We start from the raw sequence: 26,180 nt of genomic DNA, 5'->3' as shown, positions 1-26,180 counted from the left end.
CTTGTTTAACCACTTTCTCAACCTGCCCTACCACCTTCAACGATTTGTGCACATATACCCCATGGTCTCTTTGTTCATGCACCCCCTTTAGAATTGTAGCCTTTAGTTTATATTGCATTCCTCGTTCTTCCTACCAAAATGTATCACTTTGCACTTTTCTGCGTTAAATTTCATCTGCCACGTGTCCGCCCAATGTTTGCTTTCAGTGACTGGTGTGCAAGGATACCCAGGTCCCTTTGTACATCAACATTTCCCAATCTATCACCATTTAAATAATACTCTGCCTTTCTGTTTTTCCTACTGAAGTGGATAGCTTCACATTTATCCACATTATACTGCATCTGCCATGTATTTGCCCACTCACTCAACTTGTCTAAATCGCCTTGAAGCCTCTTTGCATCCTCCTCACAACTCACAATCCCACCTAGTTTTGTGTCGTCAGCAAACTTGGAAATATTATATTTGGTTCCCTCATCCAAATCTTTGATATATATTGTGAATAGCTGGGGCCCAAGCATTGATCCCTGCGGTACCCCACTAGTCACCGCCTGCCACCCCAAAAAACACCCATTTATTCCTACTCTCTGTTTCCTATCTGTTAACCAATTTTCAATCCACGCCAGTATATTACCCCCAACCCCATATGCTTTAATTTTACACACTAACCTCTTATGTGGGACTTTATCAAAGACCTTCTGAAAATCCAAATACACCATATCCACTGGTTCTCCCTTATCTATTCTACCAGTTACACCCTCACAAAACTCCAGTAGGTTTGTCAAATACGATTTCCCTTTCATAAAGTCCATGCTGACTTTGCCTAATTCCGTTGATATTTTCTAAGTGTCCTGTTATCACATCCTTTATAATAGACTCTTTTCTCATTCTCAACCGTAGAATCATAGAATGATACGGTGCAGAAGGAGGCCATTTGGCCCATCACGCCTGTGCCGGTTCTTTGAAAGAGCTCATCAATAATTAATGATGCAAGAAAGTGGCATCTGATTGGCTCAGACAGCCTCCAGCCCTGACCTCCAGCCAATCTGAATAGCTCCAACGGGCTCCAGTTCCACTCTCTAACCATTGCTTGGTCCTGGCAGCCTCCAATCTTGCCTTCAAACTGATCTGATTGGATGACCCCCAGGAGGTTGATGGTAGGGGATTCGGCAATGGTAATGCCGTTGAATGTCAAGGGGAGGCGGTTAGACTCTCACTTGTTGGAGATAGTCATTGCCTGGCACTTGTGTGGCGTGAATGCTACTTGCCACTTATCAGCCCAAGTCTGAATGTTGTTCAGATCTTGTTGCATGCGGGCATAGACTGTTTCATTATCTGAGGAGTTGTGAATGGCACTGAACACTGCGCAGTCATCAGCAAACATCCCCACTTCTGACCTTATGTTTGAGGGAAGGTCATTGATGAAGCAGCTGAAGATGGTTGGGCCTAGGACACTGCCCTGAGGAACTCCTGCAGCGATGTCCTGGGGCTGTGATGATTGACCTTCAACCACCACAACCATCTTCCTTTGTGCTAGGTATGACTACAACCAGTGGAGAGTTTTCCCCCTGGTTCACATTGACTTCAGTTTTACTAGGGCTCCTTGATGCCACACTCAGTCAACTGCTGCCTTGATGTCAAGGGCAGTCACTCTCACCCCCCCCTTGGAATTCAGCTCCTTTGTCCATGTTTGGACCAAGGCTGAGAGGGTGGTGGAGGCAGATTCAATCATGGCTTTCAAAAGGGAAAAAAAATTGCAGAGCTACGGTGAAAGGACGGGGGAGTGGGACTAGCTGAATTGCTCTTGTAGAGAGCCGGTACGGGCTCGGCGGGCAGAATGGCCCCCTTCTGTGCTGTTAACCATTCTATGATTAGATGCTGCGATTAGTATACTGTAAAGTATTTATTTTTGAATGACATCCAATTCTGTGTTGTGATCTTGTTTTGGTCCAACTCTGCAATGAAGTCTTGTACATGGGTCTGATGAAAGGGTGGAACTGAAATAAATCAGTATTTGTAGGGAAATGGTGTTAGGAAAATTGATGGGACTGAAGGCCGATAAATCCCCAGGGCCTGATAATCTACATCCCAGGGTACTTAAGGAGGTGGCCCTAGAAATAGTAGATGCATTGCTGGTCATCTTCCAGAACTCAATAGACCCTGGAACAGTACCCATGGATTGGAGGGTAGCTAATGTTACCCCACTATTCAAAAAAGGTGGTGGAGAAAAAGCGGGGAATTATAGACCGGTAAGCCTGACATCGGTAGTGGGGAAAATGCTAGAGTCCATTATAAAAGATGTAATAGCAGAGCACTTGGAAAGCAGTGACAGGATTGGACAAAGTCAACATGGATTTACAAAAGGTAAATCATGCTTGACTAATCTACTGGAATTTTTTGAGGATGTAACTGGTAAAATAGATAAGGGAGAACCAGTGGATGTGGTGTATTTGGACTTTCAGAAGGCTTTCGATAAGGTCCCGAATAATAGATTAGCGTGCAAAATTCAGGCACATGGGGTTGGGGGCAAGGTATTGACTTGGATAGAGAACTGGTTGGCGGACAGAAAGCAAAGAATTGGAATAAACGGGTCGTTTTCCGAGTGGCAGGCAGTGACTAGTGGGGTACCGCAAGGATCGGTCCTAGGACCCCAGTTGTTCACAATATATATTAATGATCTGGACGAGGGAATTGGATGTAATATCTCCAATTTTGCAGATGACACAAAGCTGGGTGGGAGGGTATGCTGCGAGGAGGATGTCATGAAACTCCAGTACGATTTGGACAGGTTAGGTGATTGGGCAGAAACATGGCAAATGCACTATAATGTGGATAAATGTGAGGTTATCCACTTTGGTGGCAAAAACAGGAAGGCAATAGATTGGGAGAAGGGGAAGTGCAAAGAGACCTGGGTGTTCTTGTGCACCAGTCGCTTAAGGTAAGAATGCAGGTGCAGCAGGCGGTTAAGAAGGCAAATGGTATGTTGGCCTTTGTAGCAAGAGGGTTCGAGTACAGGAACAAGGATGTCTTGCTACAGTTGTACAGGGCCTTGGTGAGACCGCACCTTGAGTATTGTGTGCAGTTTTGGTTGCCTTATCTGAGGAAGGATGTTCTTGCCATGGAAAGAGTGCAGCGAAGATTCACCAGGCTGATACCTGGGATGGCAGGAATGACGTATGAGGAGAGATTCACAGAAATCACAGAAACCCCACAGTGCAGATAGAGGCCATTTCGGCCCATCGAGCCTGCACTGACACATATCCCACCCGATCCCCGTAACCCCACGTATTTAATCCCCCTACCACTAAGGGTCAATTTATCATAGCCAATCAACCTAACCCGCACATCTTTGGACTGTGGGAGGAAACCGGAGCACCCGGAGGAAACCCACGCAAACACGGGGAGAATGTGCAAACTCCACACAGACAGTCACCCGAGGCCGGATTCGAACCCGGGTCCCTGGCGCTGTGAGGCAACAGTGCTAAGCACTATGCCACCGTGTCGATTGGGCTTATACTCACTGGAGTTTAGAAGATTGAGAGGGGATCTCATCGAAACCTATAAAATTCTGTCAGGCCTGGACAGACTAGATGCTGGACGGATGTTCCCGATGGTCGGGGAGTCCAGAACCAGGGGTCATAGTCTAAGGATAAGGGGTAGGACATTTAGGACTGAAATGAGGAGGAATTTCTTCACCCAGAGAGTGGTGAACCTGTGGAATTCTCTGCCACAGAGGGCGGTGGAGGCCAGTTCATTAAATATATTCAAGAAAGAGTTGGATATATTTCTTAAGGCTGAAGGGATTAAGGGATATGGGGAGAAGGCAGGGACAGGGTACTGAATTTGAATGATCAGCCATGATCTCATTAAATGGCCGAGCAGGCTCGAAGGGCCGAATGGCCTACTCCTGCTCCTATCTTCTATGTTTCTATGTTTCTATGGCATCATGATTTGAGTGCACTGCCCACAGTCCTACTCTATAGTTGTGATTAAAAATGAATTAATTTTGGAGTACTGTACTGGGTCACAACAGAGCTGTTCTCATTAATAATTACCACTTCAATTCTATTATCTAGCCATATAATGATCTAATTTGTATTTTAATCCTTGCTCCTTCATGACGCAGACTGAGCAGCATTCGCTGCAAGAGGTCCCCGCCAAATACATGAGAAATTAAGTCTGCTGCCCACAACCTGCTATACCACTTCAGGACATCACTGAGGAACAGCTTCATGATGCCAAAGAAGTATCTGCATCAGTTAATCCTCGTGGATCAAAGACGAAAATGTACATTGGATCACTAATCGGCTGCGTAAAATAATGGAGAGAAAATGCCCACTTCAGCGCCAAGCCATCCAGACCAGAATGCCCCAGCTTCAATCCCTAGTTTTTTTTTCTGGTTGCAGTCCAGGGAAGCTACAACTAGCCTTGGCATCCCTCGACTGGAGAGGGTTATCCAGGGCTGGAAACTGCGCAAGTGTGGACAATCAAAAGGGTGAGTGCAGTATCAGGCTGGGCTGGGATGTCCTTTTCATAGAAGATAGGATAGGAGCAGGAGTAGGCCATTCGGCCCCTCGAGCCTGCTCCGCCATTCAATGAGATCATGGCTGATCATCTAAACTCAGTACCCTGTCCCTGCCTTCTCCCCATATCCCTTGATCCCTTTGGCTTTAAGAAATATATCCAACTCCTTCTTGAATATATTTAACGAATTGGCCTCCACTGCCTTCTGTGGTAGAGAATTCCACAGGTTCACCACTCTCTGGGTGAAGAAATTCCTCCTCATCTCTGTCCTAAATGGCTTACCCCTTATCCTTAGACTGTGACCCCTGGTTCTGGACTCCCCCGCCATTGGGAACATCCTTCCTGTATCTAGTCTGTCTAGTCCTGTTAAAATTTTATAACTTTCAATGAGATCCCCTCTCATTCTTCTAAACTCCAGCGAGTATAAGCCCAATCGACCCAAACTCTCCTCATACGTCATTCCTGCCATCCCAGGTATCAGTCTGGTGAATCTTCGCTGCACTCCCTCCATGGCAAGAACATCCTTCCACAGATAAGGTGACCAAAACTGCACACAATACTCAAGGTGTAGTCTCACCAAGGCCCTGTACAACTGCAGCAAGACATCCTTGTTCTTGTGCTCGAATCCTCTCACTACGAAGGCCAACATACGTCAAATAACATGGCAACACTGACGCCTGAAGACTGGCCGCTTGGAGTGAGCATCAGACAGGCTAAACAGCTCCGAGCGAGAGACAATGCCTTCTGGAGGTTGAAAAAACAAAGGAAGCCGGGGGCACTTACGAAAAACAGTTGTTCCAATTCGGCAACTGTAATCATCAGAGTCCCCAAGGGCTAGGTCCTGTCATTCATAATATCGACTACTCACTTCATAGAGGGCCTTGTGAGTGCAGTTGGCAGTTGATTTGAATTTGGGAGGATAGATTTTAAGCAGATAGAATTCAAAGAATTATATGCATAAATAGTCACTGCAAACTGAATGACAATGGCCCAGAAATTCGGGTCCCCACGTGTGAGTACACACGGGGTACTCACCCGTAGGCCCAACGAAAGTGCCAGTTTCGTGCATGCACTGCGCATGCACGGGAAACCGGCACTTCTGTTCCCTTGAAAGAAGGAGTTCAGAGGTAGAACGCGTGCGCCGGAGAGGCAGCGCGTGCGCATCGAACTTACGTTTTTTTTCCAGGTTTCTCCGGGAGGGTAAGTCTCCAACAGTTACACTTTTAAAAAGCAGGCACAAGGCCTGCTTTTAACAAGGTAAGTGGTGAATTAATTAAAATTAAAACATTTTATCCACAGGTTTATTATTTTTAAATACTTTAAAGAAAGATGTTTATTTTTAGCCCTGTTAGAAAATGTAATTAATTTTTTCAAAAATTTAAATTATTGTTTAAAATAGTTATTTCATGTAATTTATAGTTATTTTAAAAATGTGATTTTTTTCAAATTTATTTGAAGTTTTAGTAATGTTTTGGGGCTTATAGTATTTATAGATTTGACAGCTCTTCCTGTCAAACTTATGAATGAAGCATTCCCTGCTACCATTGGCTCTCCATGGCCCACGTGATCCCAGGGGACACATCAAACTAACTGCGCCCCTGGGATACACAAGCACTGCGCGCCGGCAGTTGGAGGAAGCCCAGGATCGGAATCCCACGCGGGCCCACAGCTCAACAGCCGTTGCGCTAGGTAAGTGCAGGTCAGGGGCTTGCGAACGCGGGAAGCCCCCGACCCGAATTTCTGGGCCAATATCTAACAAGAGATGTAAGGAAATTCTTATTGCGACTAAAAACTGCAGCAATGATTACATAAGAAAGGGAACAATTGAAAGGCTGAATGCAGAGAAATTCATTCAAAACTGGAAGGTTGATTCTAAATTAAGGAAAGCATCAACTCAATTGATTTAAGAGCTTCTTCAAATATGCACACGATACATTAAGGAATATGCTGCCATCTAGTGCACTGAATGCCGACTTGGCTGAGGATATCAGAAGGCAAACTGACACGTTCCAGATTCAAAAGCGAACAATGGGATACAGACCTGGCACAATGGGTGACACTCTGGGTGATGATATTTTCTTTTAGACTCTGGAACCAGGGACTGAACCCAGCCAGACTGATTGGCTGCAAGCCTCCTCTTTCTGCCAGGTTCAAAAAGAAGTCAATAATTCTGAACTAATTGACACTGAAAGGGCAGCCCAGCAAGGGCACATTAAATTAATGTTTTCATAGTGGAAATGTCAGACTGCAGCATTAAGAGTTATTCTTCTGATGCTGGGATTAGAAGCATTACTGGGGCACAGTAGGACCTTTTCCATTGTATAGAACTCATGTATGCCTACGTGGGAGTACTTGATGCTGACACTATCTACCAAAAGTGTTCCAATAATCAACATTTGCATCCCTATCCTTGATGAGAATGAACAATGACATCATTTCTATTATTACCTGAAAAAAAACAAATGGGCTGATTCTTAACTTAACAACATGAAGCCTGGCCATGCAGTAATGAATGAAACCAGTCTCTGCTGATGGTTCAATTGGTCAAGGCACGGCCCCATAATGAACTGAGGTATAAAGAACTTAACTTGAAGGTCGGTGCTATTTTAGAAGAACTCTGGAAGACAGTGGTAGGACTCTCCAGTGGACCTTAGTGTCACTGGACTAAGGAGAGGGGCCAACACATCAGCCAAGGTTCCCAGTTACCATTGATTGCTGGAAAGTGCAATAATGGCCCAGAAATTCGACTCTCCCCGGGTGAGTACGCACGGGGTACTCACCCGTAGGCCGAATGGAATTGCCGTTTTCCTGCATGCACTGCGCATGCGCGGGAAACCGGCACTTCCGATCCTCTGAACGAAGAGGTTCAGAGGTCGAACGCGCGCGCAGGGGAGGCTGCGCGTGTGCTTTGAACTTAGGTTGTTTTTACAGGTTTTCCCGGGAGGGTAAGCCTGCAGGATTTACACATTTAAAAAGCAGGCGTAAGGCCTGCTTTTTGCAAGGTAAGTGGTCAATTAATTAAAATTAAAACATTTTTCCCACAGGTTTATTATTTTTAAATACTTTAAAGCAAGGTAAGTTTATTTTTAGCCCCGTTATAAAATAAAATTATATTTTTCAAAAATTTAAATTATTGTTTAAAATAGTTATTTAATGTCATTTATAGTTTATTTAGAAAGTGTGATGTAAAAAAATTATTTGAAGGTTTACTGCTATTTTGGGCCCGTAGTATTTATAAGTTTTGACAGGTCTTCATGTCAATCTTATGAATAGGCTTTTCCCTCCTCCGATTGGCTGCCCATGGCTCACGTGATCCCAGGGGACGCATTGCAGTAACTACGCCCCTGGGACACGCAAGCACTGCGCGCCGGCAGCTGGGCCAGGCCCCGGAGCAGAATTCCACGGGGCCCTACAGCTCAACTGCCGGCGCGCAAGGTAAGTGCAGGTCGGGGGCTTACACCCGCAGGAAGTCCCCGACCCGAATTTCTGGACCATTATGAATGTTGGGTAAGGGGAGAATCTGCCTCAGCAATGATATCTCATAAGAACATAAGAAGTAGGAGGAGGAGTACGCCAAAGATCCCCTTGAGCCCTCTCCGCCATTCAATATGATCATGGCTGATCTTCTACCTCAACTCCACTTTTTCACCCTATTCCAATATCCGTTGATTCCCCTAGAGACCAAAAATCTATCTATCGATCTCTGTCTTGAATATACTCAACGACTCAGCAACCACAGCCCTCTGGGGTAGAGAATTCCAAAGATTCACAACCCTCTGAGTGAAGAAATGTCTCCTCATCTCAGTCCTAAATAGCTGGCCCCTTATTCTGAGACTGTGACCCCTGGTTCTAGACTCTCCAGCTAGGAGGTCTTCTTCCCCCCTTCTCCAATCGAATGGCCTGTCTAGACGCATGAAGAATGGCCAATTGGGCAAAACCACCACAGAATAGCCAGTGCCTGTGGAAACATACTGAGGTACGGGTCAGTGTCTATAGGAGAGGAAAGGAGAACATTAGTGGAAAAGCTGGTGGAGAAAGTGGAATGGACTTTAGTTCCTGTTTGCATTCTAATCTCAAATTCAATAATCAATCTCAATCTTTTACTCCCCATGATATTAGCGCCAATTTTAATTTGCAGTTTTAATTCGCATTATTTGCATTTATTGAAACTAATTAAAAGAAGAAAATTGCTGTTTGCAGTCAGCAATAACACTGCCATTTAATTGAGTTCACCTGAACAAAACTTCACCATTCCTGACATCTTGTGAATTCCTCAATTAAATTCCAATCTTCTTAGTGACCCAGCCATATTATCTCCCGCATTTACTATCAGGAGAATGTATGCATGGTTCACTTAAGTTAATGGGTTTGTTAATAGTGCGAGTTGGCATCAGTTAAAAATAAAGAACAAATGTTCGTCACAGAGCTAAAACAATCAGGCATTTCCACGTCAGATTGGCTCTGGGTGATCCCAGCTGGTGAGAGAAGGAAGCATACCAGAGGAGGGTGCAGGGACCAGAGAGGGGAGGGAAAGAGACAGCAGATTCCACCTAGAATGCTTAAGCACTGGATATCGTGAATGCTCATCTACTGTTCCCGCCTGTAGTGATTACCCTCCCCCGTTTTTCAAATCAAGGTTTACTGTCTATCTTTACTAAATATCCTGTTCAACAAAAATAACATACTTGCATTTATATAGCACCTTTAACGTAGTAAAACATCCCAAGGAGCGTCATCAGATATATTGGCACTGAGCAACATAAGGAGATTGAAGGGATAATTACTAGTCAAACCCCTACGGGTATTGTACTAGTTAAGTTGCCCAAAGGAAACCGAGAGGTACCCCCGAGACACAAATGAGAACAGCTTGTAAAAAAAAAGCTCATGAGGGCATAAGTCAAGCACATTGTGGCGCCAGAACAACATTCTGCAAATTGACCCCCTTATATTGGTGGCCAGGCATGCTTAAAGTCTGTAAAACATACGTGGCAAATTGTGAGCTATGCTATTTAACCAATAAGTCATCACTAATTAAGCCACCACCATTGGCTCCTGTGAAAGCTGATGAGCCAATGGGTAAATTCTTTATTGACTTTATTGGACCACTTTCCCCATCTTTGGGATATAGACATGTTCTCATTTGTGTAGATGGATGCACTTCCTTCTGCTGGCTGGTCCCCACAAAAACTGTTTCGGAAAACGCACTCGCCAGGGCTATTTCTGATATAATTACTGTGGCTGGTGCAACCAAAATCTTACACTCCGATAAAGGCGGAGCCTTTGTATCTAAGGTCTTCAAAGACTACTGCGAACAAAGAGGGGTTGGGTTAGAGCACAGCGCGCCACGTCATCCGCAATCAGTGGGGCTGGTGGAACGTAAAAATCAGGAAGGAATAAAGCTATTGGTCAAACTGTTGAGAATCAGGGGGAATAAGTGGACCGCCATCATTCCGGAGGTAGGGCTATCACTTAATAATGTGCCCACATCTGCATCAGGGACAGTATCCCCTAAAAAACTCCATATTATCTGATGTATGGGGTTGAGATGTATACACCGCTTACCCATGGTTCTTTTATTGCCTCTACACTCTCCGAGTCCTTGGCCCGACAGCGACAGTTAGAAAAAAAAAGTAACAAAGGAGATTCATCGAATTGATCAGAGGATAAGGGAAGCAAATAGGCAGAAAAATTTGACAAATAAAGTGTGGCAACCCATAGTAGGAGAATGGGTACAGGAAAAGAAGTTCGAGCAAAAACCAGGTTTGTCTGAAGTGGAAAAACTGTTCAAATACATTCTGTTATTTACGAAAGAACAGTTCAAATACATATTAGCCAGCCGAATGGCAAGCATATTCTTAAAACTGTCTCCATAGATAATATCAAAAGATGTCCTGTGGGATACCGAAAAGGAGGAACAATACAAGGTGCAGTCGTACACTATCTTTCAAGACCCAGCTTGGAGCACGGCACAGGAAATGGATGCGATCGAATTACTGATGCGACAGTCAGTCAGACGGTGTCACCAGCTCCTCCACACGTTGCCTGGCAACGCCTCAGGAATTGGATTTGCGAAAAGCAACAACCAAAACAAGGAAAGATCAAAGAGTTACTTCAGTGAAGGAGGAAGACACCACGGATAAAGAAGGAATCAACTGAGTGCCTGGCAAGGCCTTTATGACAACACGCATCTGTACGCACATCGGATCGAAGGAACAGCGTGTCAAGCTTCAACTAGTTTCAACTGACGTCTCCTTGACTTGTATGAATAACTCATCTCTACGGAACATACATCTGCCGAATGGACATTCTAAGTACATGTTGTTTCGCTTATTGCATGACTAGGTACTTATCATCCTTTTAAATTGTGTACAATTTAAAATAAGGCAAAACATTGTCCCAGGATGACTTCAAAGGAATTTTCATGTAGCACGTGAAATTAATATGCTATTGTAACCTCATGAGGAATATTGACCAAACTCTGTCTAGATGTTCCAGCTCATTTTTTGGTCAAGAAGGGGGTGTGAAGGAGTAAGCCATATTTCAGAAAAATACACCATCATATGAACAGAATTCTGATTTTATTAATACATGATATATTGGGTTTAAAAATCTGGAAAGCCTCGGTGACACAAGCTGTTTCAATACAGACTTCTGAGATAAGATGAAGTGTTAACATACAAGCTTTTGAAATGGGAATTGGTTAAAAATACTAAAACAATGGCCCTATTGAAATAGCAGTTTGTTGCTTCCAGAGAGTCTGAGGTTTGGAACCAACACAATGGAATGACCCAAGTATAAAGTGTTATAAATTAACATGTTGAACAGAAACACAGAAACATTAAAAGAGGCATTTGCCTTTGAAAAGATGACATCAAGTAACAGAAACACCTGCTGGTCAAATAGATTTTATGTTAAACTTGAAAGACAGGAGACATAATTCTTAATACAACCAACTAAGATGGCTAGGAAAACAAGCACCCTAGTTGAAGTGTCTTTAATTTACATGTTGTAAATAAGATATCAACAGAACACTTTGAAGATATGACTTCAATAGATGCACCAAGCAATTACATTGTGTTAATGTTGAACTTGGAACACATAGGAGTCACAACATCTGCTAATAGCCAGTTAAGCCAATATTAAGAGTTGAATGGAAGGCCTTCGATAAGAATAACATCAAATAAATACTACTGTCATATTTTTTTTATGATAAGTTTTGAAACACCTAAACAACAGACATAAGTCTGCAAGCTCACAGTTGATTTGGCAGTAAGATCAGAAAGAAGTCAACAGAAAAAATGACTAGAGACAATTAGCTTACATCAGCAGAAAACTTCAAAGGATAAACCACTAAAAAAGGTATACAAATAGAGCTTTTTCAGATAGACAATCAGAAGTCACTGGGAAGGGGCAAGCGATTCTCGGCTTCAGATCCACTCTGTAAGCCTACAACTCTGAGTCTCGGGTAATCAAGATATTTGATTTTGGTGGATATTCTGGATTAGAATAATAAGAAATGTAAAAATGTACGAAGTTAAGATTTGAGAATAAGAATCTCTGAGGATAAGAAATGTAAGCTATTTGTTTTTGAACTGTTAATGTTGCGATTGACTCATAAGCTGTTAACTGCATGTCGGCTCTTAAATAAATCTATTTATTTTTAGAATTGTCTCAAGTAGTATTTCTGTATCAATCTCACAAACTCAATTTCTGTACACTCTTTTGTGAGGAGTTGCAGAATTCTGGGGGGTATTTCGGACCCTCAAAATATCCGGAAGGTTACAGTCTAGTTAAACTTATTAAATATAGAAACATAGAAACATAGAAGATAGGAGCAGGAGTAGGCCATTCGGCCCCTCGAGCCTGTTCTGACATTTAATGAGATCATGGCTGATCATCCAAATTCAGTACCCTGTCCCTGCTTTCTCCCCATATCCCTTGATCCCTTTAGCCTTAAGAAATATATCTAACTCCTTCTTGAATATATTTATTGAATTGGCCTCAACTGCCTTGTGTGGTAGAGAATTCCACAGGTTCACCACTCTCTGGGTGAAGAAATTCCTCCTCATCTCAGTTCTAAATGGCTTACCCCTTATCCTTAGACTGTGACCCCTGGTTCTGGACTTCCCGCCATTGGGAACATCCTTCCTGCATCTAGTCTGTCTAGTCCTGTTAGAATTTTATAAGTTTCAATGAGATCCCCTCTCATTCTTCTAAACTCTAGCGAATATAAGCCTAATTGACCCAATCTCTCCTCATACGTCATTCCTGCCATCCCAGGTATCAGTCTGGTGAATCTTCGCTGCACTCTCTCCATGGCAAGAACATCCTTCTTCAGATAAGGTGACCAAAACTGCACACAATGCTCAAGGTGTGGTCTCACAAAGGCCCTGTACAACTGCAGCAATACATCCTTGCTCCTGTACTCGAATCCTCTCGCTATGAAGGCCAACATACCATTTGCCTTCTTAACCGTCTGCTGCACCTGCATGCTTACCTTCAGCAACTGGTGCACAAGGACACCCAGGTCTCATTGCACTTCCCCTTTTCCCAATCTATTGCCGTTCAGATAATAATCTGTCTTCCTGTTTTTGCCACCAAAGTGGATAACCTCGCATTTATCCACATTATACTGCATTTGCCATGCATCTGCCCAATCACCCAACCTGTACAAATCATACTGGAGTTTCTCTGCAACCTCCTCACAGCACACATGCCCACCCAGCTTTGTGTCATCTAGTTCCCTCATCTAGTTCATTTATATATATTGCAAATAGCTGGGGTCCTAGCATCGATCCCTGCGGTACCCCACTAGACACTGCCTGCCACTCGGAAAAAGACCTGTTTATTCCAGCTCTTTGCTTCCTGTTTGCCAACCAGTTCTCCATCCAAGACAGTATAAAACTGCTATCCAGAGGACGGTAATATCTTCATGTCATTCCTTTCCTTTAGGGAGAGATAGTCTGAACCTTTACACCCAATTAAGCGTCTTATAGAATTCGGCTATCTTTAACTTTAGTTGAAGGTGAACGTCTGGGGAATATGCCTGATTTGAGGTAGCCCAAAAAGGGCTAGGACTAGTAATTATCCCTTCAAGATAACTAGGACAGGTGACCAAAAGCTTGGTCAAAGAGTTGGGTTTTAAGGAGCATCTTAAAGGAAATTGTATTACTATTCTTATTAACCAGCATTTTTAAATTTGTTTTTATTTTTATTTTTTCTATTTTCCCATTTGCTCCCCATGCTGAGTCTTTGTGGCAAGGGAGGCTTGGGGTGGGGGGGGGAGTGGGGAGGAGGTGCACTCTACAGCTTCCAGTAACCCTAAAGGGTCTCAGCCAATTGGTCATATGTGAACTGAGAATAGCAGCAAGCTGTCCAGCATTAGAGGGCATCCCAACCGAGTTCTCTCTCAATCCCCATGCTCCTACACTTTCCAGCAGCAGCCTCCAGGGAGTGATCAGGAGTGACAGATTTTTCCCCACCCTGGGAAGGGAGTGCGGAGGCCATCCTGGATCTTCTGGCTTGTGTGATTCTGTTACACATAAAGTTTATCAACTGTGCCTGGGAAAAAAATACTATGGGCTGAATTTTGTCAATGGGGACGTGATGGAGGCGGGACTCCCACTTTTTGGGTTGTAGTCCCGCCTCCATCAATTTGTGGCCAACCCACGCAATTTTCCCTTGATTGACCTTGTTGAGCCCGCCCAGCAGGCTCAGCAGGCCACTTAAGGGACACCCGGTTACAGGTGACGTCAGGGATTGACATTTCATCTGTCAAGAGCTTTAGACAGATGAAATGTCAGCGTTTGACAGCTCTGTGAAGCTGTCAAACACTGACAATCTGACTTCTAACTTGAGTCCTTCTCCACAGACTCAGTTAGAAATCTCTCCAGAACAGAAAGCTGAATGTTGCAACTTTTGACAGCTCGCGACCATTCTGCTTTCTACCGGTGAGATGAGGGACTCCCGAGACCTGAAGGAAGGAAGCCTGCATTAGTAAGTAAAGGTAAGTAAAACTTATTTAAACTCTTTACACACACCAAACACACTTACCTCTGCACTCATGCACCCATCACTCACCTGAACACCGGATATCTCGAACCCTCCAAGCCCTTCAGCCCGACGGTCCGCCTCGCTAACTTGGCGTGGCTTGGAGCCATCGGGCAGCCCACACTTCAGGGCTAGAAATAGGGATTAGGCCAAAAACTGCCTGTTAACTACCTCTTAACAGGCAGTTAATTGGCACTAATCCCCTTCCCGCCTCGGGGAGGCGGCTCCCAGCACAGGTCGGGTACCCGCCTCCTGGGAAACGGACACGGAGGCGGGTTGGGGGCGGGAAGGCTTCGTGCCCCCCGATTCTGCAACTTTCCCCCCACTCCCGCCTCCAAACTCGCCTCCACGGGGCTTGGAAATTCGAGCCCATTAAGTAAAAAATCAGATGATGCCATTGAGAAAACTGGCTCACAGGAGTTACTGAGGACTGCAATGTGACGGGGCTAAGCTAAACCACACGATTCAAATGTGCTGAAAGTTTCTATCGACCCCCAGCATCCACGGCCTTTTGTGGGAGAGAGTTCCTGATTTCCACAACCCTTTGTGTCAAAAACTGCTTCCTGGTTTCACTCCAAAATGGCCTAACTCTAATTTTAATATTATGCCCTCTTTTTCTGGCTATATACATATACATACATATATATCCATTGCTCATGGTGAGTCAGATATACTTTATAACATATAACTTTTATAGAAGTGTTATGTCCTCTAACAGACTACAATATCAGAGCCACTGATTTACTTGAGCTATTTAATAAAGGATGGCTAGGAAAGTGCAGCAGGGCAAATTCACTGGAAGCAAGTGTGACATTTAAAGGAAGTAAATGAAAGGTGACATAGAACCCAGGTCGAATGACTGTATGAACTGAATTGAATGCAGCTATCTGACATGGGCAGCAACTCCATTTGAGAGATTGCGTAGATTGGGCCTATACTCTCTGGAGTTTAGAAGAATGAGAGGTGATCTCATTGAAACATATAAGTTTCTGACAGGGTAGCTGCTGAGAGGCTGTTTCCCCCTGGCTGGAGAGTCTAGAACTAGGGGGCATAGTCTCAGGATAAGGGGGTCGGCCATTTAGGACTGAGATGTGGAGACATTTCTTCACTCAGAGGGTGGTGAATCATTGGAATTCTCTACCCCAGAGGACTGTGGTGGCTGAGTCATTGAGTATATTCAAGGCTGAGATCGATAGGTTTTTGGACTCTAATGGAAGCGAGAGATATGGGGCTCGGTCAGGAAAGTGGAGTTGAGGTCGAAGATCAGCTATGATCTTATTGAATGGCGGAGCAGGCTTGAGGAGCAGTAAGGCTTATTTCTCATGTTCTTAACTCAACTCAGACAGTTTTCTAGAAGATGTCATCAACAATACTTTTTTTGTTGTTCATTTGCTCATGGAATGTGGGCAACACTGGCAAGGCAGCAGTCGTTGCCCATCCCTAGATGTCCTGAGGGCAATAAAAGTCAACCACATAGTGTGGGACTGGAGTCACGTGTAGGCAGACCAGGGAGGGGGTGGCAAGTTTCCCCTCGTTGAAATAGCAACAGTGAACTAGTTAGGTTTATATCATAACAACAGGCTTTATGACTATTTTCTGCTGCCAAGTCACAAATGAGCAGATATGTATTGAATTTGATTTCACAATTGGACCATGGTAGGATTGTGCTAATCCAGGACCCTACCACACCCGCAGTCATTATTGGTTAAAGATTGCTTTGTGGCGGAGCCACCAAAGGACTCAGAGCGGTTGTACATAATTCCTTTAACAGCAATGTAGTTACTGTCTGTGCCTGTACCTTTAATTACACTGTTTGACTGTACAATGTCTAGTTACCTTTACAGCGCGGTTTCAACGTGATGATGTCATGCCGTTAGTCACGTGATGCCCCAATGGCGGGAAGAACGTGATGACGTCATGACGTCAGTCTTCTGACCAGGAGATTAGTCCTCGTGGAGCCCTCAAGGAGAGCAGACCTGTAGTTGATGTATTCCAGCAGTTTCTAGTTAAAACCTGTTTTGTTCCATTAAAGTTCATTGTTTTAATTGCCTGAGTCGAACTCAGTCTTTTCGATAGGAACCTCCGTTCCTACATTGGCGACCCCGAATTCTACGAACAATTTTCATGGAAGATTCATCATGGACACGAACGCCGTCACGCTGAAACTGCCACAGTTCTGGGAGCAACAACCAGACGCCTGGTTTATCCAGGCTGAAGCCCAGTTCGCCATTAGGAACATCGTCGCGGATCAGACCCGTTATTATTATGTGGTCTCCGCCCTCGACAGCGCTACTGCCTCATGGATCATCAGCCTCCTCGGTAGTCCTCCTACCGACAGCAAGTATGATGCGATTAAGGCGCGGTTGCTTCAGGTTTTCGGGCTCTCAAAGTCGGAGCGCGCTCGCCGGCTCATCACGCTGCCCGGCCTCGGGGACTCCAAACCGTCCGAGCTCATGAGCCAAATGCTCACGCTCTTGGGTGCTGAACCAGAATGCTTCCTCTTCCGGGAGCTTTTCCTCTATCAAATGCCTGAACAGGTTCAGGCTGCCCTGGCCAGATCCAACATTACAGACTGCACCGAGCTTGCTGCCGAAGCCGATAAGATTTTCACGGTGACCCAGCAGTGCTGCGCGGCCACGAGGCGCCCATCCCCCACAGACGTGGTTCCAGCTCCTCCTACAGCGGGCTGGTGCTCCTACCACACCCGCTTTGGCACGAAAGCACGATGCTGCCGTTCCCCCTGCAGTTTTTCGCCCCCAAAAAAACCAACAAAGCACCTGCGGCGTCCCTGGCGAAGGAGGACCGGGTCTAACGGGCGCTCCGCGGTGGCGATGGCCGTCGGATCTACGGGGAAACTCCTTTATATCACCGATTCCCTATCAGGCCGACGTTTTCTTTCTGTCACCGGGGCGCAGTCTAGCATTCTACCTGCGTCGAAGCTCGACATGCAGACCGGGAACCTCGGTTTTTCCCTTGTAGCGGTTAATGGCGCAGCAATTCAAACTTTCCAAAAGCGGCGGGTCGAAGTCTGTTTCGGAGGTCAGCGTTTCTTTTGGGAATTCATCACGGCCATCCTAGGGGCGGATTTTCTGTGTGCCAACAGCCTCCTCGTCGATGTCCGGCACCGCCGGCTGATCAATGCGGCCACCTTCCACTCGATTCCATGCTACCACGGTACCTCCGTGTCGCACTCTATTGCTTGCGCTTTCCCTCCTCCGGATGAGTTCACTCGGCTCCTCGGGGAGTTTCTGGAGCTGACAAGGCCCACTTTCTCCTCTGCGGCAATGAAGCATGGTGTTGAACATCATATCACCACCACTGGCTCCCCGGTTTATGCACGAGCTAGAAGGCTCGAACCCGGCAAGCTCGCGGCTGCGAAGGCCGAGTTCGACACGATGGAGCGGCTCGGGACCATTCGGCGATCCAGTAGTCCCTGGTCCTCGCCTCTCCACATTGTGCCGAAACCGGGCGGCGGCTGGCGGCCATGCGGTGACTACCGACGCCTGAACGACGCCACCACTCCGAATCGGTACCCGATTCCGCATATCCAGGATTTCTCGGCCCATTTGGCGAGAAATTCTATCTTCTCTAAAGTCGACCTCGTCCGTGGATATCACCAGGTTCCCGTGCACCCGCAAGACGTCCCGAAAACCGCAGTCATCACCCCTTTTGGCCTCTTTGAGTTCCTGCGGATGCCGTTTGGCTTAAAGAACGCAGCACAGGTGTTCCAGAATTTAATGGACTCTGTTCTTCGAGACCTACGCTTCATCTTCGTCTACCTTGACGACATTCTCATCGCCAGTGCCAGCAAGGAGGAGCACATCTCCCATTTGCGTTCCCTCTTTACGCACCTCAGCCAGCATGGTTTAATCATCAACCCGGCCAAGTGCCAGTTCAGCCTGCAGCAGATCGATTTCTTGGGACACCACATAACATCAGACGGCGCCGTCCCCTTAATGGCGAAGGTGGAAGTGGTTACCTCTTTCCCGCGGCCGCCGACAGTCAAGGCCTTGCAGGAGTTCCTGGGGATGATCAACTTCTACCACTGTTTTGTCCCTAAGGCAGCTCAGCTTATGCAACCCTTGTTCGGGGCCCTCAAGGGCAAGTCCGGTAAGGATCCAATCAGCTGGACAGCCGAGATGGTCCAGGCGTTCGGCAACACCAAGAGCGCTTTGGCCAATGCAACCATGCTGGTGCACCCACTTCCAGGTGCCACCATCGCCCTTACCACCGACGCGTCAGACTACGCCATCGGTGCAGTGCAGGAACAGTGGGTCAACGGCACGTGGCAGCCGCTGGCATTTTTCAGCCGTCAACTACGGAAAAATGAGAAAAAATACAGCACCTTCAATTGGGAGCTACTGGCCCTTTTCCTTGCCATTCGCCATTTTCGGTTCTTATTGGACGGGTGTCCCGTCACGGATTTTGTCGACCACAAACCTCTTATGTTTGCCATGGCCAAGACTGCCGAACCGTGGTCCGCTCGTCAACAACATCACTTGATGTTCATTTCCGAATTTACCACGGACATTCAACATGTGTCTGGTAAGGACAACCTGGTGGCGGATTGCCTCTCCCATGCGACGGTCCATGCAGTGCACCTGGGGATCGATTATGCCCTCATAGCTGCAGATCAGGCCTCGGACTCTGAGGTCCAATCATATAGAACCGTTCCCTCTAGCTTCCAAGCGACCAACGTCACTTTCCAGGCCGCAGGCGCCACGCTCCTTTGCGACGTCTCCATGGGTTTTCCACGACCTATCGTGCCAGCCGCATGGCGCCGGAAGGTGTTTGATGCCATACACGGGTTGTCGCACCCTGGGATGAAGGCTTCACAATGGCTTATGTCGGCGAAGTTCGTCTGGAATGGTATGCACCTCAATGTCCGTGACTGGGCTAATACCTGCGTCGTCTGCCAGAAGGCCAAAGTCCAGCGTCATGTTAAAGCTCCAGTGGTTGCGTTCGCTGTTCCGGAGCGTCATTTCGATCACGTGCATGTGGACCTTGTGGGGCCGCTTCCGCCTTCTCAGGGTTACACTTATCTCCTCACCGTGGTGGACCGCACCACTAGGTGGCCAGAGGCAATTCCTTTGGTTTCCACCACTTCGGCAGACGTCGCTAGAGCTTGCATCTCCTGCTGGGTTACCCGTTTCGGGGTACCGGCGGACATCTCTTCTGACCGCGGGCCACAATTTTCCTCGGAGCTTTGGAACGCTCTAGCTCAGGGGCTCGGCACCAAACTTCATCGCACCACCACCTATCATCCACAGGCGAACGGCCTTTGCGAGCAATTCCACAGGTCACTTAAAGCTCCTCTTCGGGCCAGTCTTCAAGGTGCAGGATGGGTGAACAGACTTCCATGGGTCCTTTTGGGTCTTCGTACGACGCCCAAAGAAGACCTGCAATCGTCCTCAGCTGAACTCGTCTATGGCCAGCTGCTCCGAGTACCGGGGATTTCCTCCCTTCTCCCACAGAGCCATGGTCTGCGTCCCAGCAACTCGTTAGCCACCAGGAAGCGGCCAGATGCTTCGCTCCGGTGCCTACATCAAATCACGGTTTGCAGAACTCCCACGTGCCACCGGGACTGAAGAATGCGGAGTATGTATTCATCTGCCATGACGCTCACCGGGATCCGCTCAAGCCCCCTTACACTGGTCCTTTCCGCGTCATCGAACCAGGCGACAAATCCTTTTCAGTCGACGTCGGAGGAAAGCTGGATTACATCTCGGTGGACTGATTGAAGCCGGCTTACCTGGACCTGGACCACCCTGTCGTAGTCGCTCAACCACCCAAACATTGCCGACCGCCGGCAGCCGCCGCACCAGATCAACCAAAGCCACCCGCCAACTCGACCGCGCTCGCCACGCCTGCTCAACCACAACCAGCTGACAACTCGACCACCGGTCATCAACTTCCTCTACCAGAATATCGAAGTCGATCGAACAGACTTGTCAGACCTCCTCCTCGTCTTACTTTTTCTGTTAAAGACAATTCTGGGGGGGCGCATGTGGCGGAGCCACCAAAGGACTCAGAGCGGTTGTACATAATTCCTTTAACAGCAATGTAGTTACTGTCTGTGCCTGTACCTTTAATTACACTGTTTGACTGTACAATGTCTAGTTACCTTTACAGCTCAGTTTCAACGTGATGACGTCTTGCCGTTAGTCACGTGATGCCCCAATGGTGGGAAGAACGTGATGACGTCATGACGTCAGTCTTCTGACCAGGAGATTAGTCCTCATGGGGCCCTCAAGGAGAGCAGACCTGTAGTTGATGTATTCCAGCAGTTTCTAGTTAAAACCTGTTTTGTTCCATTAAAGTTCATTGTTTTAATTGCCTGAGTCGAACTCAGTCTTTTCGATAGGAACCTCCATTCCTACAGCTTACTGTTTAAAGAAAACGATTTAAACAATTGACAAAATTAATAGTCTAAGATAACCACAGCTCTTTATAACTATTTGACTTTAACCCGTGTATCAATTGCAAAACTTCCCCTTCAAAAGAGATATTGTTACGTATAAGATTTACCAGAATGATACCAAGGATGAGGAACTTCAGTAATGCGGAGAGACCCGAGAAACTGGGACAGTTCTCCTTACAGCAGAGAAGGTTAAGGGGAAATTTAATAGAGGTGTTCAAAATCATGAGGGTTTTTTGATTGTTTCCACTGGCAGGAGGTTCAGTAACCAGAGGACACAGGTTTAAGAAAATTGGCAAAAGAACCAGAGGGGAGATGAGGAGAAAAATTATCAGTGAGTTGTTGTGATCTGGAATTCACTGCCTGGAAGCAGATTCAATCGTAACTTTCAAAAGGGAATTGAATATATACTTGAAAAAATTGCAGGGCTATGGGGAAAGAGCAGGGGTGTGGGACTAACTGGATCATAGAATCATAGAATGGTTACAGCACAGAAGGAAGCCATTTGGCCCGTCGAGACCATGCCGGCTCTCTGCAAGAGCACTTCAGCTAGTCCCACTCCCCCGCCCTTTCCCCGTCTGTGCTAACTCTTTCAAAGAGCCAGCCCAAACATGATAGGCCTACCTTTGTGCGGTATGATTCTATGATACGATTTTCTTTTAGCCATGTGAACACTTAATAACATAAGTCACATCAAAAATTGTCACTGTAAACTTCCCCCAAAATGGCTCAGTTGGTGAATGCACCGCCTGGTGTTGAGCTGAGCGATACAGACCTGGAGCAGAGAAACAGGAGTAGGCCATTCAGTGAGGTCATGGCTGATCCATACCTCACACCATTTATCTGCCTCTGTTCCATATCCTTTGAAATCCTTACCTAACATAAATCTACCCATCTCAGTCTTGAAAATTTAAATTGTCCTAGTGTCCACAACAGACAGACAGACCGACACAGAATATACATGGTTTTATAAAGATAGTACGTGTGAGTTATAACATTACATCACTATCAGGGCCACTGATGTACTTGAGCCAAATCAATAAAATGTGGCAAGGAAAGTATAACAGGGCAAATTCACAAGTAAAATGAAGACTTGCATTTATATAGTGCCTTTCACTACCACGGGATGTCCCAAAATGCTTCACACTTTTGAAGTGTAGTCACTGTTGTAATGTAGAAAAACATGGCAGCCAATTTGCGCACAGCAAGCTCCCACAAACAGCAATGAGATATTGGCCAGATAATGTGTTTTTAATGATGTTGGTTGAAGGATAAATATTGGCCAGGACACCAGGGAAAACGGCACCCGAGAGGGCAGATGGGCCCTTCTTTAATGTCTCATCCAAAAGATGGCACCTCAGACAGTGCGGCACTCCCTCAGTACTGCGCTGAAGTGTCAGCCTGGATTATGTGCTCAAGTCTCTGGAGTGGGACTTGACCCCAGAACCTTTTGACTCAGAGGTGAGAGTTCTACCCACTGAGCCAGGGCTAACACCTTAAAAAAAAAGCAGATTTGAAACGGTAAGTGTGACATTTACAGGAAGTGTGCTTTATTATACAGTGTTTACTGTCATAGCAACAGAGAGCAGCAGGAAACAGCTACAACAAAATACTTCACGAGTTTCACCCTGATGGTCCCTGGGCTCACAAGAAGTCTTGGAAAGATCACAGTGGAGGACAAGGAGCAAATCCCTGATTTCACGTAGCCCAGTCCACATTCCAACAATCATCCTTGTTTTACCTCTAAGATTCCCAGTGTTTTATTGATGATAAAACTGAAAGTGAGATATTCAGCTATCAAAGATGGTTTCTTTCTGTTTGAAGTCAGTGTTCCCACTCTCAGCATACCTAAAAATAATATACACAGAGTATATATATAGGATTTATCATAGAGATAATTTCCACCCAATCCTTTGCACCCTTTCCCACCCTCATAAGCCGGTATGGAGTATGCCAGCAAATGAACACAGGAGCTGCTTTCGTTTGAGTTTGGTGCAGGTTGCTGCTGGAGACTTCAGTGAGCATTGCACTTGAAGCAGTAACAATCAGGCAGAGCTATTCACTCTATGGAGGGAGCGGGGGGACATACGTCTTATAGCGAGCATTCCCCCTCGCCCTTTCGCCTTCCTGCGGCTCACCCCATCTCCTTGGAACCAAATCACTGACCACATCTTTGGTCAGCGTCTTTAACTCTTGCTCCTCCAGCTCGGGTCTGACACAAAAGCAATGGGATAGAAACATAGAAACATAGAAACATAGAAGATAGGAGCAGGAGTAGGCCATTCGGCCCCTCGAGCCCGCTTCGCCATTCAACGAGATCATGGCTGATCATCCAAATTCAGTACCCTGTGATGTAATAAAACTCACTACGCACTTGGTTTGAGTATAAAGCAAGGCTTTAATCAACTTGTTTCAGAACATGGAAGTCTAGTTGTACTTCACTAGTTCCTTGTCTTACAAAATGTCCCTGGGCAAGCTGGGCCCACGCCCGAGTATTTATACTCCTTGGACGGCGCCACCAGCTGGCCGTCCAGTGTTATTTCATAGGTAGTTTCTCGATGATGAGATTTATGGCACCCTGTCCCTGCCTTCTCCCCATATCCCTTGATCCCTTTAGCCTTAAGAAATATATCCAACTCCTTCTTGAATATATTTAATGAATTGGCCTCCACTGCCTTCTGTGGTAGATAATTCCACAGGTTCACCACTCTCTGGGTGAAGAAATCCCTCCTCATCTCTGTCCTAAATGGCTTGCCACTTATCTTTAGACTGTGACCCCTGGTTCTGGACTCCCCTGCCATCGGGAACATCCTTCCTGCATCTAGTCTGTCTAGTCCTGTTAGAATTTTATAAGTTTCGATGAGATCCCCTCTCATTCTTTTAAACTCCAGCGAGTATAAGCCCAATCAACCCAATCTCTCCTCATACGATCATTTTGCTGTGTTAAAAGGTACAAATAAGTGCAAGTTGGTAGCAATCAGTGTAGCCAGTCTGCCCGCTAGGCTGGCATTCCTTAAGGTTTGGGATTGCTGTGTGACTGGTCAAGACCAGTGCTATATACATATATGTGTGTGTGTGTATGTTCTTGATGGTCGGGGAATCCAGAACCAGGGGTCACAATCTAAGGATAAGGGGTAGACCATTTAGGACAGAAATTAGGAGGAATTTCTTCACCCAGAGAGTGGTGAACCTGTGGAATTCTCTACCACAGAAGGCAGTTGAGGCCAATTCATTAAATATATTCAAGAAGGTGTTGGATATATTTCTTAAGGCTAAAGGGATCAATGGATATGGGGAGAAGGCAGGGACAGGGTACTGAATTTGGATGATCAGCCATGATCGCATTGAATGGCGGAGCAGGCTCGAGGGGCCGAATGGCCTACTCCTGCTCCTATCTTCTATGTTTCTATGTTAGGAGACAGCAAGAGAAACTCACCTGTCCACGCTGATCACACACAAGGTCATTATAGAAGCCGTGCAGCACATTACATCCATGGCGATGAAGACGTTACAGAAAACTTTGCCAAAGAGCCACTCTCCCCCCACCAAGTCGGTGATGATGACAAAGGGCATGACGGCCACGGCCACCGAGAGGTCGGCGGCAGCCAGGGACACCACCAGGTAGTTGGAGGGCTGCCGGAGCTTCTTGACGATGCAGACCGAGATGATGACCAGGGAGTTGCCGGCCATGGTCCACAGGGTGATGACGGAGAGCACGATCCCGATGATAACTTTCTCCACCTCGCCGTAGAGCAGGATCTCCTCCCCGCAGTCGGTGGAGTTGCTGGTGTTGGCGGCCAGGGTGGGGTAGGGGACCTCGGCGGTGAAGGGCGACAGGGCCACCTCCTGCCAGTGGCGCAGGGTCTCGGCGTTGTTCAGGGAGCGGTAACGGAGCAGGATGGGGTCGGTGTGCAGCACCATCCTGGATCGCTCTGCGGGCTGGAAGCAACGATGCCGAACAGGTCCATTCAGAAAGTATCCCAGGACTCCGGGGGTTGTGGGGGGCTCGCCACTTAGGACTCAGTTAAGCAGGGACCAATTCCACATTCTTCCCATTTCTTCTCATTTGCCTTGATGAAGACTCAATGCTTCCCGGTGTGTCCCTCTCCCTGGTAGAAAATCCCAAGCGATTCCTCACTGAGATCCCAAATCAAATCATGCAGATCCGGTGGGGTGGCGGGGGGGAGTTTGCTTGAAGTCCAGAATCAGTGATGTTGCCAGATCTTAGTTCATCAGAGTTTTTCTAAATCCCCCCCAAAAAAATACATCTCTATAAAACTCCATGGCTTGTGCAGGACCCGCCGTTCTGCCAGAACCTGTCTATATGACAGATAGCAGCCGCCTCCTGGGGGTGTCCGATCACCAATTGCTTAAGCATCCACTCAAGACCACAGCTGAAATGCAAAATCCCAAGAAGGGAAGGCAATCAATTGGCTCGACAGACAAAGCTCGTGGGCAGCTTTCAACTCAAACGCTTCCCATTTTTATGACTCCCATCACTTTTGAACTAAACGAAACTCGCTGGATTCACTCAAACGTCATAACAACACGAGAGAGAGAGAGAGAGAGAAAGGTTCAGTGAGGGTTGTGTTTCTCCTTAATCTTGCTTAAAGCAGACCCAGAGAATGCCTTGATTCCGCTCCGCTTTATAAGATGAAATGTTACATCTCTCGAGGCAACCACCTACTTCGAGAAGGGGTTGGAGGAATGTGGCGGGGAGGTGGTAAATTCGGCGCCCAGCGAGGAAACTGTTAACGCTGCTCTCCCTTTAAGATAACAGCACGGAGAGATTCAGAGAAGGGAGGGAGTGGGACCCTCTTATATATTTATATAATAAATAAAGCCAGGGGCCAACAATCTGTTAATGTGCTCACAGACCCATCATGAATAAGCTTGAGCAAAAAATAAACCATTAACCCGGCAAGCCGTGTAGGAGTTGATATGAGTTAAAAATACTTTAAAAAAAAAATAGATTTCTGCACAGCAAAATGTTTAACCATCCAATAACCCTTTTTGCAAAATATATATCCTCGTCACTGTCGGTGCAACTCGTAAAATGCCTTTTTTTTATTACTGTCTATTTTTAAACGAGTATGAAATGCGCATGTTTCACCCAAGCAATCAGCTCCGACCGAAATGTCAGTAATGATCGGGTCTACTTTTCCGGCAGAATGGTTCAACGCCCGATAAA

General features: G+C 46.3%; 1 protein-coding gene across 1 annotated transcript in view; it reads right to left on the bottom strand.

The window, feature by feature from the left end:
- Positions 1-25,629, bottom strand: part of LOC147123739 (5-hydroxytryptamine receptor 7-like) — a 39,064-nt gene extending 13,435 nt beyond the window's left edge. The window contains exon 1 of the mRNA XM_085975605.1: positions 24,426-25,629. Coding sequence (XP_085831731.1) covers positions 24,426-24,910 — 485 coding nt within the window. The 5' untranslated portion in view covers positions 24,911-25,629. The remainder of the gene's footprint in view (positions 1-24,425) is intronic.
- Positions 25,630-26,180: the final 551 nt, after the last annotated feature.

Source organism: Somniosus microcephalus, chromosome 2 (assembly GCF_052327205.1).
Source record: "Somniosus microcephalus isolate GS21.2 chromosome 2, FLI_Smic_1.0, whole genome shotgun sequence".
NCBI classification, from domain to species: domain Eukaryota; kingdom Metazoa; phylum Chordata; class Chondrichthyes; order Squaliformes; family Somniosidae; genus Somniosus; species Somniosus microcephalus.
Note: the sequence above shows the minus strand (reverse complement) of the source record. Positions and strands in the feature narration are given on the sequence as shown.